At 30.0% G+C, this 16,325-nt stretch overlaps 1 protein-coding gene across 2 annotated transcripts in view; it reads left to right on the top strand.

The window, feature by feature from the left end:
- LOC143922503 (TGF-beta receptor type-1-like) overlaps positions 1-10,399 on the top strand; it is a 29,756-nt gene extending 19,357 nt beyond the window's left edge. Inside the window, exons 4-9 of one of the 2 annotated variants that reach the window (XM_077445758.1) lie at positions 4,929-5,171; positions 5,253-5,483; positions 6,974-7,162; positions 7,358-7,530; positions 8,844-9,083; positions 9,160-10,399. In XM_077445758.1, coding sequence (XP_077301884.1) covers positions 4,929-5,171; positions 5,253-5,483; positions 6,974-7,162; positions 7,358-7,530; positions 8,844-9,083; positions 9,160-9,285 — 1,202 coding nt within the window. In that variant the 3' untranslated portion in view covers positions 9,286-10,399. The remainder of the gene's footprint in view (positions 1-4,928; positions 5,172-5,252; positions 5,484-6,973; positions 7,163-7,357; positions 7,531-8,843; positions 9,084-9,159) is intronic. The other variant, XM_077445759.1, reaches the window with a different exon arrangement.
- The last annotated feature ends 5,926 nt before the right edge of the window (positions 10,400-16,325 follow it).

Below are 16,325 nucleotides of genomic sequence, written 5' to 3'. Positions count from 1 at the left end.
AAAAAATATATATACATATATATATATATATATATATATATATATATATATATATATATATATATATATATATATATATATATATATATATATATATATATATAATAAATATTTCTATTGAATTACAATAAGTGGATATTTTATAAGTAGTGGTCGAAGTGAAAAAAGTTTCTCATACAAATGATTCAAAAACATTTTTATTGATCTAAAAAATATATATACATATATATATATATATATATATATATATATATATATATATATATATATATATATATATATATATATATATATATATGGCTCATTAATTTAAAATCAACTATTTTATTTAATTTGTTGATTTTTGAATAGATTTAAAAGTGATTACACGGTACAGTTTGTGTTTACAATGATAACCCAACCTAACCTTACTTCGGCCACCGAATGCAAGACAAACTGCATGCAATATTACAAATATTACTACAATATTGATAAAACTTCAACTTCACGCTGGGTTTTTAATTATTTCACACTTTTTCAGTGTGTGGTTGTCATTAAATTACAATCCCTTTACGATTACTTGCATTTTTGATATATACCAGTTTACTAATATAGTTTCACTTACAAAAATACTGCAATAATGACAATATTATGATTCAAAATAAAATCTAAATAGAGATGTATGTATATCTATGTTGTGCCGCAGAGTTTGTTATATTATTATTCAAAATCAAATCGAAATTATATAAATGAGGTGCATATTCGTATTGCAAAGATTGTAGTGAAAATGTGTCGTTCGTTCCAGTGTCAAACGGGTTCTTTGTTATACGTACATACATATGTATGTGATTTAAAAATTTGTGCATGTTGCATGTATTTCTCGAATTTTATATGTTTTGAAATTGTATTGTATATTTTGATGTGATAAAAATGTGTATGTACTATATAGATTTATATCAAGAAGACCCAGATTTTTTGTCTACCATTTATGGATTTTGTAGATTCTCATGCGGCCCGAACAAAAATTTGCTCACCGGTGATAGTTTTAGATTAATATTGATGTGAAGATATATAACATCCCAAGTGGTATTATGGGAAAGATCTGATTGAACAATCGTTTTCAAATTATATTGCATTTAATAAGCTTTAGAGTAAATCTATTTTGACATTTAGTTAATAAAATCCAAAGTTTGTTCTTGTTTTTTGTAAAAATAATTTAATTTAAATATGAATATATATACATATACAGTAGCGGTCATGAAAAGGTGTTGACCTCCAAAAAATCGATATTTTGTTGAATACTGATGTATATATGTTTTCTAATATATTTATTGTACATTAATATTGAAATCAATGTATTTATGATATTTTAAAGTGATTCAAACGTAAGTATAATTATATATATTGAAATTATCATCATTCTTGTAAATTAGTGATTTTGGGGAAAAAAAATCGTAGTTCAATGAAAATTTTTTTTCTGCCAAACTAATTTATCTAACTAAAAAATTTAACTTAAATTATATTAAAAATTACAATAGCTATACAAAATACACAATTTAATATTTAGTTGGGCCTCCTTTATTTTTAAAACTGCCTTTATTCTTCATCTATCACTTTAAAATATCATAAACTAGCTGTATTACCCGGCTTCGCTCAGTGTTTATAATATAAACCGCTTAAACATGACTAAGCTAATTTAATTAAAAAAAAAAAAAAATTTAAAAATTTAAAAAAAAATAAAAAAAAAATTAAAAAAAAATCAAAAAAAAAATCAAAAAAAAAATAATAAAAAAATCAAAAAAAAATTTTAAAAAATCAAAAAAAAAAAATCAAATTTTTTTTTTGCCTTCTAGGGCTTCGCCCTCGGCACCCCCCTGAGCCTTTGCCTTCTAGGGCTTCGCCCCTCCACGCCCCATGAGCAATTGCCGTTTAGGGCTTCGCCCCCATGATCAGTTGCCTTTTAGGGCTTCGCCCCTCCGCGCCCCCATGATTAAATGCCGTCTAGGGCTTCGCCCCCCCTAGTTAATGCCTTTTAGGGCTTCGCCCCCCGCGCCCCCAAGATTAATTGCCGTTTAGGGCTTCGCCCCCCTTAGTTAATGCCTTTTAGGGCTTCGCCCCTCCGCGCCCCCACGATTAAATGCCGTCTAAGGCTTCGCCCCCATGATCAGTTGCCTTTTAGGGCTTCGCCCCTCCGCGCCCCCATGATTAATTGCCGTCTAGGGCTTCGCCCCCCTTAGTTAATGCCTATTAGGGCTTGCGCCCCATGAGGCTGGGCCCCCCGGGCCCCCTTCGGGGCCCCACGGGGCTGCGCCCCTTGTGGCGCCCCCTTTTGAGCCCCATGGGGCTGCGCCCCATGAGGCTGGGCCCCCCGGGCCCCCATTCGGGGCCCCACGGGGCTGCGCCCCTTGTGGCGCTCCCTTTTGAGCCCCATGGGGCTGCGCCCCATGAGGCTGGGCCCCCCGGGCCCCCTTCGGGGCCCCACGGGGCTGCGCCCCTTGTGGCGCCCCCTTTTGAGCCCCATGGGGCTGCGCCCCATGAGGCTGGGCCCCCCGGGGCCCCACGGGGCTGCGCCCCTCGTGGCGCCCCCTTTTGAGCCCCATGGGGCTGCGCCCCATGAGGCTGGGCCCCACGGGGCTGCGCCCCTTGTGGCGCCCCCTTTTGAGCCCCATGGGGCTGCGCCCCATGAGGCTGGGGCCCCACGGGGCTGCGCCCCTTGTGGCGCCCCTGGCGGGGCCCCATGAAGCTACTCGCCTTGCGCCCCCGCGGGGGTGAATCCATTGAAACGAAAAAAACAAATCGGCGCCCATGGATCGAAAAAAAAAAAATCGAATCACGTGTTCGATGACGTCACCGATCTACGGACGAAAACGACGAAAACGACGACCAAGGATACATACAAAGTCTCTTTCCAAATTATAGATTAGATACATTGCTTTCGATATTATTGTACAATAAATATATTAGAAAACATATATACATCAGTATTCAACAAAATATCGATTTTTTGAAGGTGAACACCTTTTCATGACCGATACTGTATGTACTTATATTATATAATTAGTCTGCAAAAAGAATTCGAGTATATATATAGTTGCTTTCGATATTTTTTTATAGATAACCGTTGATATGTACATATGTTGTCAAAAGATTCAATAGTATTTTATTAATTTTTATCACGTGTTCAATCTTCTCAGGTTTCTATAGATTTCTATAGTATATATTGCTTAATATGTATAATGTCCAGTTATCAACGAGACAATATTCTTAAAATAAATCAATAATGCGGTGCTAAATTCCATTTTTATGTATCGCACCAATTCTGTGTAATTCTGTCAAATTTATGTGTTGTAATAATAACAAAACAAGTAATATCTACATATATTATTAATATTTGTGTGTAACAAATATCAAATAATATCCTAAAATTGAACCTAAATTTTATTACGTAAGTAAAATATATTATGTGCATGTCTACATCGGGCTAATTTCAAGTGTGTCATAATATACTAAAATAAAATTGGTTCATCTAAATGTTTCGCATGTTAATCAATGTTTTTAGGTACACTGTTTTTATCTCATGAAGGCGTATCACAATCACACTAGTGAAAAGGCTTTATTTTCTGCCGTCGAAAAATGTCTCCATAAATTTACTCAATATATTAGATATTATATTTAAAATTACCGATCAGTGATACAGTTCCAATGGGTGTAACTCGTTCCACTGACTTGATATATCTCGAGACTCGTTTTCCCGACTTTTTTGGTGTATCTTTTCGTCGAGTTTGTATATATGGTACAGTCAAAGTGTATTTTCAGATCTAATATATTCCAACTGGCGTTTTAGGTCATTCGTATCTGAATACAATTCAACTAGTAAATTATATCTATACAAGCGTAAATACATTTTCAACAATGTGTGTCAGTCGTAATATAACAGCTCTGATGTTTTTACAAATGCTTTAGAATTCAATAATGCGTTAATATTTGCTGGGTTACGATTAAAGGTAATGAGTAACGTATTACGAAAACTCTAAGAATGTGTCAATTTACTGGTTGAGTGATGTTTTCACGAAAAACCGACCTCTCCATCTAACCTAGTACCAACTTATAGTTGAACTATATTTTCAGTTGTTATATATTTTGAACAGTTGGAATGTAATTCACCATATGAATCGAATTACGTGGGTTAGACGGAATAAACTACAAATGAAAATACACTTCATGTATAACGGCAGTTGGTACTAGGTTAGATGGAATATATTACAACTGGAAGATAGACTTCAACTGTTACATACAAAAATATTTTACATAGTGACTTACTTTTACGATATAAACATTAACTATTAAAATAAAGTAAAAATATAGTAAGAATTGATTTTTTAACGCTTTTTTTTAATATTTTAAAGGTGTGTTAATGGCTTAAAAATCTATGAATGATCGCAATATGTCTCATATCAAATATATTACATACATGTATACAAAAAAAAAAAAAAAAATTTTTATAGTCCATATACTAACTCCTTTTCAAGCAGACGAAAAGTCGAGAAAACTAGATTCAGGATATTTCAAGTCTGACGAACGAAGTGAACCGAGTTCTAGTATACAAGAATTTATTTGTTGACATTTAAGTCCGATAGAATTTGTAAAATGCGCTTTCATGATAAAAAAAATGTATGTCTATGTGTTTTAAATTGGTTTAATTTATTATACATATATGTAAAACTTTCCTCTTTTTGTTTTCTTATGATCCATCCAGCTTTGGCATTTAATTATATTTTTATAAATTACGTATATAGATATTGCTCCTTCCAGTGCTCCTAACAATGTTTTTTCAATTTTGCTTGGTTTATTTTTTTTTTGTGTATTAATATAAAATATTTATGTATTTACCTAATGAGATTTACTCAACGATTATTTTTTTTTGTTATATAATTTTTCAACTGTTGTAGGCATCACTACCAATAATAAAAACGCCGAACAGAGTCTCCGAACTGCGGCCTTTATATCAGTGCCAGTTCTATGTATATGCGTGGTTGGAGGTTTGTGTTATTACTTCCATACCCGTAGATCTCATGAAGTCACTCGGGTGTATTATCCAGGGGAAGAATCCCTGTGCGAACCGTCCCATCCGATCATGGGTGCATCTACAATTAAAGATATGATTGAACTGACGACTTCAGGATCTGGTTCAGGTTTCATCTCTTCTTATTTCTTACATTGTTTGGTTATTTTTATTTTGCTTTGTTTTTTATGCGTCAAATTTTTGCCGATAGGATTGCCTCTGTTGGTTCAGCGGTCCATCGCTCGACAGATTCAGCTGTTGGACATCATCGGAAAAGGTCGGTTCGGTGAAGTGTGGAGAGGCCGATGGCGTGGAGAAAATGTCGCCGTTAAAATATTTTCATCGCGCGAGGAATGTTCGTGGTTTCGTGAGGCCGAGATTTACCAGACTGTCATGTTAAGACATGAGAACATTTTAGGTTTCATTGCAGCTGATAATAAAGGTATGTTTTTTTCAGTTCAGATTGGTTTGTGTATTTGTAACTTATTTAACACATTCAGCCCGGCGCATGATTTCATACATTTGCCCATGTGGCGGCACTGTCACGCGTATCGGCACCCAATTACGCGTGATGGCATTAAATCACTTTATATAATGAGTTGTCCCTAAATCTATAGAATTCTATAGCAATTTTAGTGTTGGAGTGCTCAATGAAGTGGAACCGTAAAATTATAGTCTGCTATAGCACTATCCGCGTGGCCACCGGTGGTACACGCCGTGTTGAACGTGTTAAATGAGAAAAATAGTTCATGTACTCTTTTTAATAATCTAATCTGTAATTACAAAGGAGACTTGTATGTATGTAAGGTTTGTTGGGAGCATCGAACTAGTTAAATAAGTTTTTTTTGTATTTAAATAAATTTAATAAAAAAACAAATGAATATTTACTATTATATTCGCCATGTTTAAGCTGTTTATATTACAAATACTGAGCGAAGCCAGGTAAAACAACTAGTATAATATAATATAAGCAATTTAAACAAGAAATATTATTAAAATAATTCAAAACTAACTATTCATTGATAACTTGTATACATGTTTTCAGTTACAGCTATAATATATCATATTTGCTATAAAGAATTTAAAAAATCATATAATTGAAATTGAAATTCTAGTTACTTTTGTATGCTCCTTTTATTTTTATCTGTGATAAAATAAATAAAAGAAAACTTTCAAGTATCGTTTTTCGGAATTTTCATTTTGATTTTTAAATGCTTTTTATTATTACGAAATTATGTTCACAATACATCTTATATCTATTTTAATAGCTATTGATCTACTGATCATTTTCTATTTTACAATTTTATTTTATTTGGTTAGTAATCATAGTATTATATTATTCTAATGTTAGTGTACAGCATAATAGGAAAAAGAGCTCAAAAACCTATTTACAATTCTTATAAATGCCCATAATACATCTAATACATAATATTAATTAAAGGCTCTCTAAAGTCGATGACCTAAAGCAGATTGTGTTTAGGTAATCTGTGTTTATACCTGAAGGGTATAGACATTTTGTTGTAATCAGCGAGACTTCACAAGTGTGTTAGTATGGTTATTAGTGATTCTGTCATATAATCTACTGGGTAGTTTGTTAGTAATGTCTGCAACAAATGGAATATTATATATGGCATACAGTTTTTTCAAGTTAGTATACATATATAGGTGTATTATAAATTATTTTTAGGGATTTATTTTTCGGAATAAAAAGCTATGTATGTAGGAATCTCAAGACATTTTTTAAAATCGTATGAAATTTTTTATTTAACATTACCTATACAACTACATAAATTAATTTAGCTCTAAATTTTTATTCAATTTTAATTGTTAAGAAATTAGAATTTATCATTTGGCTCAATTGATCCCTACAAAAACTTAAATGCATTTTAACTTAAATGCATTTTTTTTACTAAATTTGTGTTATGTATGTAGATAACGGTACATGGACTCAACTATGGCTTATCACCGATTACCACGAAAATGGTTCGCTTTTCGATTTCCTAAGCTTGCGAACGGTCGACCCGACAACTCTGGTTAAAATGTCCCTCTCTATCGCCACGGGATTAGCGCATCTGCACATGGACATTGTCGGCACGAAGGGTCTAACTCACCATTCTACTGGTATACTTTCAACTGATTTTTTCATTACTTTTGCAATAAAGCGATTTACTGTGTATTTACATATTGTACTTGCGAACTTGTCATCTGTATTTTTAATGTGTGCGCAATAATTATCTGTTTATAAGTATATATATTTGTTGAATTTATCTCTCGACTTCATCTTGTTGATAACATCTTGATATCTTTCATTTACAGGAAAACCGGCTATTGCCCACAGGGACCTCAAATCTAAGAACATCTTAGTGAAATCCAATTTGACGTGTGTAATTGGCGATTTGGGTTTGGCCGTGAGACATGACGTCATTCTCGATTCAGTTGACATTCCTTCGACCAATCGTGTGGGCACGAAAAGATACATGGCTCCCGAAGTAATTTTATTTTAGTTTAATACTAATTTATACCTATTAAACCATTTCAGGCGCATGTTGATAATGTTCACAGAACACTTGAGTAACCATTTATAATATATAATACATATGTATATCAAATCACCACTTCAGCAGTTTCTGCAGTAAGCAAATTCTAAATCTCGATCTATTGGTTGAAAACCTTTTTTATGAACCTCTAATATCCTATTGGTCAAAATATCTCAGCTGAATAATAGCAATCGCGTATTTTTCTCATTATTGCACACGGCCGTAAAATGAAATTTATGATCACTCGTCGCAGTTTTTGATTTTAACGAATTATTTTAAGCACACACTCAAAAATGCGGGATGGGACGCGTTCGTGGACTCTAGTTGTGAGAGGCATATCTTCATGTCATTACTAATTCGTACGATATTATTATTTCGACAACTTTCTCCTACATGTCTTTAAATATGAGAATCACCGTTATTGATCACTGTCAGACCTATATATGTATGTCAGTACAAAGATAAAATATCACGAAGACACTCTAGGGGTGAGGTTTGTGAAAGATTTGAAATCTAAATCTATGTTCTAAAAGATCTAAAAATGTATGGTATTTAATATATTTAGAATTTTCTTCCATTATATGTAGTCCTACTCATACGGCTTATTCATTGATGATTGAGAGAATCCAAAAACGGTTTCTCAGATATCTTTATATGATATTGTATGGTTATTATCCTTGGCTATATTCTAGTGCATTCAACTCAACTTCAACTCATTGTAGTCTCGTCGTGTTATGTTTCTGGGAAAGCACTTTTTTAAGCTATTAAATGGGATAGTATACAATCCTCAGGTTCTTGATGAATTTAAGTTTTATGCACCTAGTAAGTTCAGGGACCTGAGGAATCGTGATTTGTTTTCTCCTCCTGTGGCTCACACAAATATGTTGGCAACGTCTCCAATATCTAGAGCAATATATCTGCTCAACTGGTTGCTGGTGAAATTGACCTCTTCAATGTAAACTGTACTAAACTGGTTGAGTGGTTGATTTTATCAATTATAAATGTCAATGATTTTTCCATCAAGATATAACAGGTTGTTATTATTATGATTAAGGTTATTATTATTATGATGTTATGATTGTATGACTGGCCACATTGACGCGTTAGAGCTCTCTGTAATATCACTGTGGCTAATATGTTAAAAATAAAATATGTATTCAAAAAATTATATCCATGAAAATTTATAAAGTCTACTTAAGCATGTCAGCTTATGTATGCTGTGTTTGTTATTATAAAATGTTAATATTTAATTATTGTATTTTAAGGTATTGGATGAATCAATGGACAGTCATCAATTCGATCCGTTCAAAAGGTCAGACGTCTATGCACTGGGTCTCGTGTTTTGGGAAATGGCTAGGAGATGCAGCATTGGTGGAATGCACGACGAATATCAACCGCCATATTTTGACATGGTCCCACCCGATCCAGCCGTAGAAGACATGCGACGAATTGTTTGCATTGATCAAAGACGACCAAGCATCCCTAATCGATGGCAATCTGATAATGTAACCTGATTGTTTTGGCTTACCTATTGAATTCAAAGTCAATATAACGCAATACTAAATTGATGTTGCTTTACAGATTCTCCAAGCTATGTCCAAAGTGATGAAAGAATGCTGGTATCAAAATCCAGCAGCCAGATTAACCGCCCTCCGAATTAAGAAGACACTTGCCAACATTGGTGTCGAAGATCACGAAAAAGTATGAATTTTGTATGCGCAATACTACATAAGTACATATGTAAATATTTGCTAGGGCAAACGACATTGTACCATTGAATGGCATTGAATTTTTACTTTGTTTATCAAAAGTAATTTTAAGTATGCGAAAATATTATGTTTTCAATGTTTTCGACCTCATCTATTAATATATGTATCTAGAATTTGTACCTAAATGTATGATTAATTTATACAGCCTTAACCAAAAATATTGACTGATAAAATTCTCTTTTTTAAAAGATAAACTTATTTCATCAAAATATTGAAAACAGTTTATTTGAACATTCCATTTCGTCATTTATTTATTTACTTAATAAAAAATATCTGTTTCCTTTTGGGGTGCTTAGCAATTTAATAGGTATGATAAGTGAATACATGAATTCAACATTAGTCGCTATAAGCAGATCCCAATTTATTTATATTTAAATTTTTAGAGTTTTCTTGTTTTACAAACAAAAGAAACTGTATATTCAATTAGTGAATGAAGCAATATCACAGAAAATCTATTTAAATTAAGCAATATCACAAAAAATCTATTTAAATGAAGCAATATCACAGAATCTATTTAAATGAAGCAATATTGCAGAAAATCTATTAAAATTAAGCAATATCGCAGAAAATCTATTTAAATGAAGCAATATCGCAAAATCTAGTTAAAGAAGCAATATCACAGAAAATCTATTTAAATGAAGCAATATTACAAAATCTAGTTAAAGAAGCAATATCACAGAAAATATAATTAAACGAAGCAATATCACAGAAAATTTAATTAAACGAAACACTCACAAAATCAATTTGAACGAATAAAATTTAGCATACTTGAAAAAAATTGAATTCAATAAAAAAACTTCTGTTTTCAAGATTTTTTTGGGTTTTTATCATGTTAAATATAAAGAGAATTTGTATTGTGTTCAATACTTTTCTACAAGGCTGTATCATATATCTGTAATGTGTATTTGTTTGATTTTTAGCTTTAAGTCCATATTGAAATTACTTGAATTTTTAGTTTTTCTTTTTAATATTTACACCAATAAAACATTTGCAATACGTATATATACATGTATGTAGTGAATAATTTAAAAAATTATTTGTTCATTGAAAATATTACAGTATATTATGCGTGGATTTTTTTCTTTTTTGAATACTGTATTTTTGTTATTTTTATAATATTAGATTGTATTGTTGTTAATCTGCATACATACATATAACATGTATTGAATGTATTATAGAATTGTAGTTAATGCTTAATTTCTGTATGATATTCTTATCCATTTTTACACAATATATAATTATTTAATGATTATTATTTTTTCTCAAGAGATTAATAAAATATATATTGACGCAGAGTGGGTCTCAAGTGATATTTGTTAGCGTGTAAAACGTAAATATCTATTATTATATGTACATATAAAATACGTACTAAATATTGAGTTCAAATCCATAGTGAATATCCATGTTTGTGATTGAATCTTACCTCAAAGGGGCAATAGCATCGTCTTTCATTAAACACTAAATATGTAATTTTCAAATAAGACTGTGAAATTGATGGACTGAATGAGCCTCCGACTTTACATTACATTTTTTTTTTTATCGATATTTTCATATTATGTGTAATGTTATATTATATAATGTTCTCTTTTTATATACACGCATTATTCTTACCAGTTACGACATTATCTATTATTATTGATTGAAAAAGCTGAAAATACTGCTTCGAGTGTTGAATATATGTACTACATACATATATGTATGTATACTTTACAATAAAAATGTTACTAAATTAGAAACTATTCAATATTTACAACGTATGTGATCTGCTTACAACGAATACGATATTTGAATTTGTTGATTTTATATCGTTTTAGAACATTTAAAAACATGGTCAATTTTGCTATTTATTTACTATTGAAATTTTTATTTTAATCCATTGACTGCAAAAACCAAATCATTTTTTAAAACTCTTAAAAAATTACATTCAGGAGTGAATCTATTATATAAATATAATTTTTTACATATTGATTCAACGGATTACAATTACACAGTTACCGATTTTGAGTTTCCTCTCCTAATATTTTAACGACACAAAATTCGTTCGTAGTACATGCATATAGTCAATTTTATTCGTTGTAATACTTATTTATTTTTTTGAATTATTTAAATGTTTTTTTCTTAATATTTAACAAACACAAATTTAAAAGCAATTTTTTACTTCATACATATGTGTACCTATTTTATATCATGAAGGCGTATTTTATATCACAATAGTAAACAGGGCGTATTTTCTTCCCTCGAGAAAAGTCTCCATAAATATAGTCAATATACAAAATATTTACAATTATTGTTAACTAATACACATATTTTTTCCTATACATTTAAAATCTACTCAATAGAATTTTTAAAATACGCCTTTATGCGGTGAAAACAGTATGTGTTGATTTTTATACAACTGTTGATGCATGTTCATATATATATGTACATAATTCCGTTCATACACTTTGAAAGTATGTACTTAACTTGTTAAAGTTTAATCTTCATTTTTATTAAACAGTGATATTTTTATATACAATACAATTTTCATACATGTGTGTATGTTCGCTAATTTGTACTATTTGTATGGATATAATAGATTTAATCGACTATGCCTTGGTGAGTTCGAATAAAAAAGAATAATAGACCCATATGTAATATACATATATTGAAGATGGCCTTAGTATACATACATACATACTTTAATATGTAATAGTGTATCAATTTTTTTTATTTTGTCTACTTTTATATATAGCATGTTTTTTTCTATTTTGTCTGCTCAGGGAAATGTATAACAGATATTTTATTTACAATATACTACATGTAATATGTATAGTGAAAAAAAATGGATTTAACCATTTAAATAACAATAGGATAATGTAATTTGAACCAAGTTTATAATTGTACAAATAATTGAAATTATGTTATATATATATACTATATATATATATATATATATATATATATATATATATATATATATATATATATATATATATATATATATATATATATATATATATATATACATATATATATATATATATATATATATATATAATAACAACTATGTCAATGTGCTTACATAAAAATATGTGATATTTTAATACTGAGAAATCAAAAGTGTCATATGACTTAAGATGTTCCATAAACTTTAGGACTCCCATATTGAAAGCTGTCTTTTTCCATCTACGTACATTAAACACATCTGACTTTAAACTACATTGAATATCCTCTATACATCTATACATTGTATGCGTACAATACGTTTACAGTACACGATATTATCTTAACAGGGTAAATACAAATTATTTCACATAAATTTTACTTACGAATTAAAAAAATACATACATTATGTGTTTCCTTTTGATTTCTACCAAAGATATACATAGTTACAACATTATAATTTATTATTGTTTAAAATAGGATAAAAACTATCAATTACCTTTTTTTCATTCATATTGAAATGTATGCATACCAAACTTTGGTGTATTTTATTTAAGAAATATTATAATACTGCGTATTTATGAGATTCTAAGCAAGAAGGGTTCGAGTCTTAATATTTCCACATTACATTGTTCCAATTCCAAAATACCCATAAATATTTAGGTTCTAGTCTTTTGTAATGAAGTCCATGTAAAATTGGCTTTTAACACTTTCTGATCAATGTGGAACCCTTTTGTAAACTAGTAGTGGTATCCATTTATACTTTAGGATTCATTTTTTTAATCCACATATATAAAACTTTTTGCCAGTATCTTTTATTATTTTTTTTTCTCGTTTTTGATTTTTAAACTAGTAAACAAATATGCGTCAAATAGTTACCCATTTTTAAGTTATTTAATTAGATTAAAAATTTGAAATGCTTTAATCGTCTATTTAAAAATAGAATATTAAGAATATTCGATATGCTAGAAAATAACCTGTTGATGCATATTTTTGTATAACATTTTCTGACGATTAACTTGTATCAAGTTGTGATAAACATTGGAATCGATCTTTTTATTTTTTTTGTCAACAAACGTTTATTTAAAATCAAAATGTATATTATTTTTAAGATTGGTGTAGTGCTAAAAAGAAGTATCGAATTGTTACTTTTTTGAAAAATTTTTTGCTCAAAGAAGATTAGTGGACCAATCAGTGTGAAACACCGGTAAAATGCATTTATACTTTGAGTGTAATCATTTCATAAATTTATGATTGTTTATATTTTATCGTCGGTTGCAAGTATTCAAACATACCTCAGTCAAATTTATTTACCGTTTTAATCTTAATCTCTTTATATATATATATATATATATATATATATATATATATATATATATATATATATATATATATATATATACATATATATTTTTTATTTTATTTATTATTTGTTTCATTGTGTTTAAGTTAAAATTTTCATCTAAAATAACGACAGAACACACTCCAGCTCCGTTAACTGTGAGCAGAATAGTGTTCCAACCCTATTATACCAATGATTGTAAACTGGGACTGGTGATATTTAAAATAACATTCGACTGCTCCCACTAATTTTTTATATTATGTCCACGTTAGTCAATTTAAAATGAAATTAACACAAGTCAACTGATTTTTTATTTACTGTTCAAGTTATATTATATATTTTGTATTTGTTCAAATTTATATTATATAAGAGTTTTTGAAGATAATATACCTGTGGTAAAAACACGTCTTTAACATTGGCTTTAACTTTGAACAGAACGCAATAATGCTGTTTAAGATTAGATTTAGTATTTTTGTGATTTTTGAGAACAGTAATTGAATATAACTGTAAATTGCTCTTATTTAAAGCAATTTTTTTCACAAGTTAAAAAAGTAATAAAGCAATTTGAAAATTCAACTTCATTTTCTCTAAATAAAAAAAAAATATTGGTAATAATTAAATTATTAAAAGTTGAAATTTTCCCATTCATCTGATGATGTCTAATTATCTAATTGTTTTTCTTAAATAGACTTATAAAAAATTTGTACTGTTATAAACAGAAGAATATCGTATATGTATGTAATATTCAAAAATTCATTATTGTAATAATGAAGTAAAAAAAAATGCAGAAAAATTTACTACATATCTTTTGTTAGGGCAGTTCTTCATGTTGTCAAAATTTATAAAATTTGCAAACATTTTTACACTCGGTGTCTATCTTCAATAATCGTATGTATATATATGATAGATATACTTACATATTATAAAACTTTTGGTTTATTAAATTTGTGTATTTTATTGTAGAAGTTCATTTATATGTATACATATTATATAATACAATATATTTAATCATTGGTGATGCATTTGTTTTTTTATTTTTATTTTTTATATATGTATATGTATGAGTATTTCAATTCGTTTCACGAAGATCTGTGAATTAGCATTACATTTGTATTTACATGTACTTGCACTTGCCAGGGTCAAAAAAGGAGTATATTAAACGGCCACAAATCATTGAAATGAAACTTCTGAGTTTCCTGAAAGCTGGTTTGTTCCCGCCATTTAAAAATGCCAAGAAACCGTCCTCTGGGCTTAGAGATGAGGGTCGTTGGGAGTATATGACACTTGATAAGATACAATATAAATTTTGTCTAATATATTTGAGATTTGAAGGCTTATTCTCATCTATGAATTTATACGGCAATATCTGTGAATTATTTTTATTTTAAGAATCTTCAATGATTTTTTTACATATGTACATACATACATAAATATGTACATTGTAATTTCAATGCGATTTTTCCCGAGGAAACTTATTCTATATGTATATTCGAATCAACGCCAATTGGTTATTCAATTCAATTTATTATTCTAATAAATTGAAGCCAATGTCATATTGTAACTATTGCAATTGATAATATCCTCTTCACTTGTATATTGAAACCCTGGATTATTTGTCTTAAATTACGTTCTAACCGATTTCCGATTATTTTGTATCATTTCACAGCCTTGTAAATTTGCCATTTGTTCACATTTTTTTAGATATTTTATTTAATTATGATTCTTTAAAACCCTATTACTCTCTAGATTTAGAAATATTTCCCTCCATGATAGTATTGATTTTTGATTTTTAAATGCTTTTTATTATTACGAAATAATGTTCACAATACATCTTATATCTATTTTAATAGCTACTGATCTACTGATCATTTTCTATTTTACAATTTAATTTAATTTGGTTAGTAATCATAGTATTATATTATTTGGTTAGTAATCATAGCATAATAGGAAAAAGAGCTCAAAAACCTATTTACAATCCTTTAAGAAGACCAGTATACATAGTAACGTTTCGAAATTTCGTTAATTTAATGGATAGCTAGAGCAACAGGAGAGATTGCAACGATACAATGACAAAGTGCATAAAAATGCTCATGAACCCAAAGTTTCAACTTGGACAAAATTTTTGATTTGCATATCTTACCTTTAACAACTTTAAAATGTGGCAAATGAAAAATTCACACTTGATGTTTGATAATGTATTTTCCTAATACAAAAGGTATGTTGTAACACACTGTTAAGTATGATGGGCGGGTGGGAAGTAAAGTGTCGCCACCAACATGGTCGAATCGGTCCCAAATCACAGAATGGTGACCCAAATTCAATCATGTCGCAGGTTCCTTACACCAATTACCTTAAAAAATGAAACCCATATAGGGGCCACTTTAGATACACCCCGCACCAGCTGAATACCGATACAAAATGCATGTTTACGCAAAAAACCGTTATTTATTTTCACAAGCAATCTCATGTTCATTGCATTCTCAACTTTAAGAATATTAGATAATCGCGTAGAAATGATATCGTGGCTGATCCAAAAAGGATTAGTTGGTGATATTCCAACTTGTCCAGCATATAACGAAGAAATGCGACTTCGCATCCGAAGCGATCGGCAGTATTTTGAGTATTGGTGTGTAAAAAGAGGATGGAATCCACACGACAGAACGAAACCGATTTCAAAAAATTCCTGGTTCCATAACGACAAAATGATTTTCTAT

This window comes from Arctopsyche grandis, chromosome 2, assembly GCF_051622035.1.
Source record: "Arctopsyche grandis isolate Sample6627 chromosome 2, ASM5162203v2, whole genome shotgun sequence".
Taxonomy (NCBI): domain Eukaryota; kingdom Metazoa; phylum Arthropoda; class Insecta; order Trichoptera; family Hydropsychidae; genus Arctopsyche; species Arctopsyche grandis.
The sequence above is the reverse complement of the archived record's forward strand: the minus strand, read 5'-3'. Positions and strand labels throughout refer to the sequence as shown.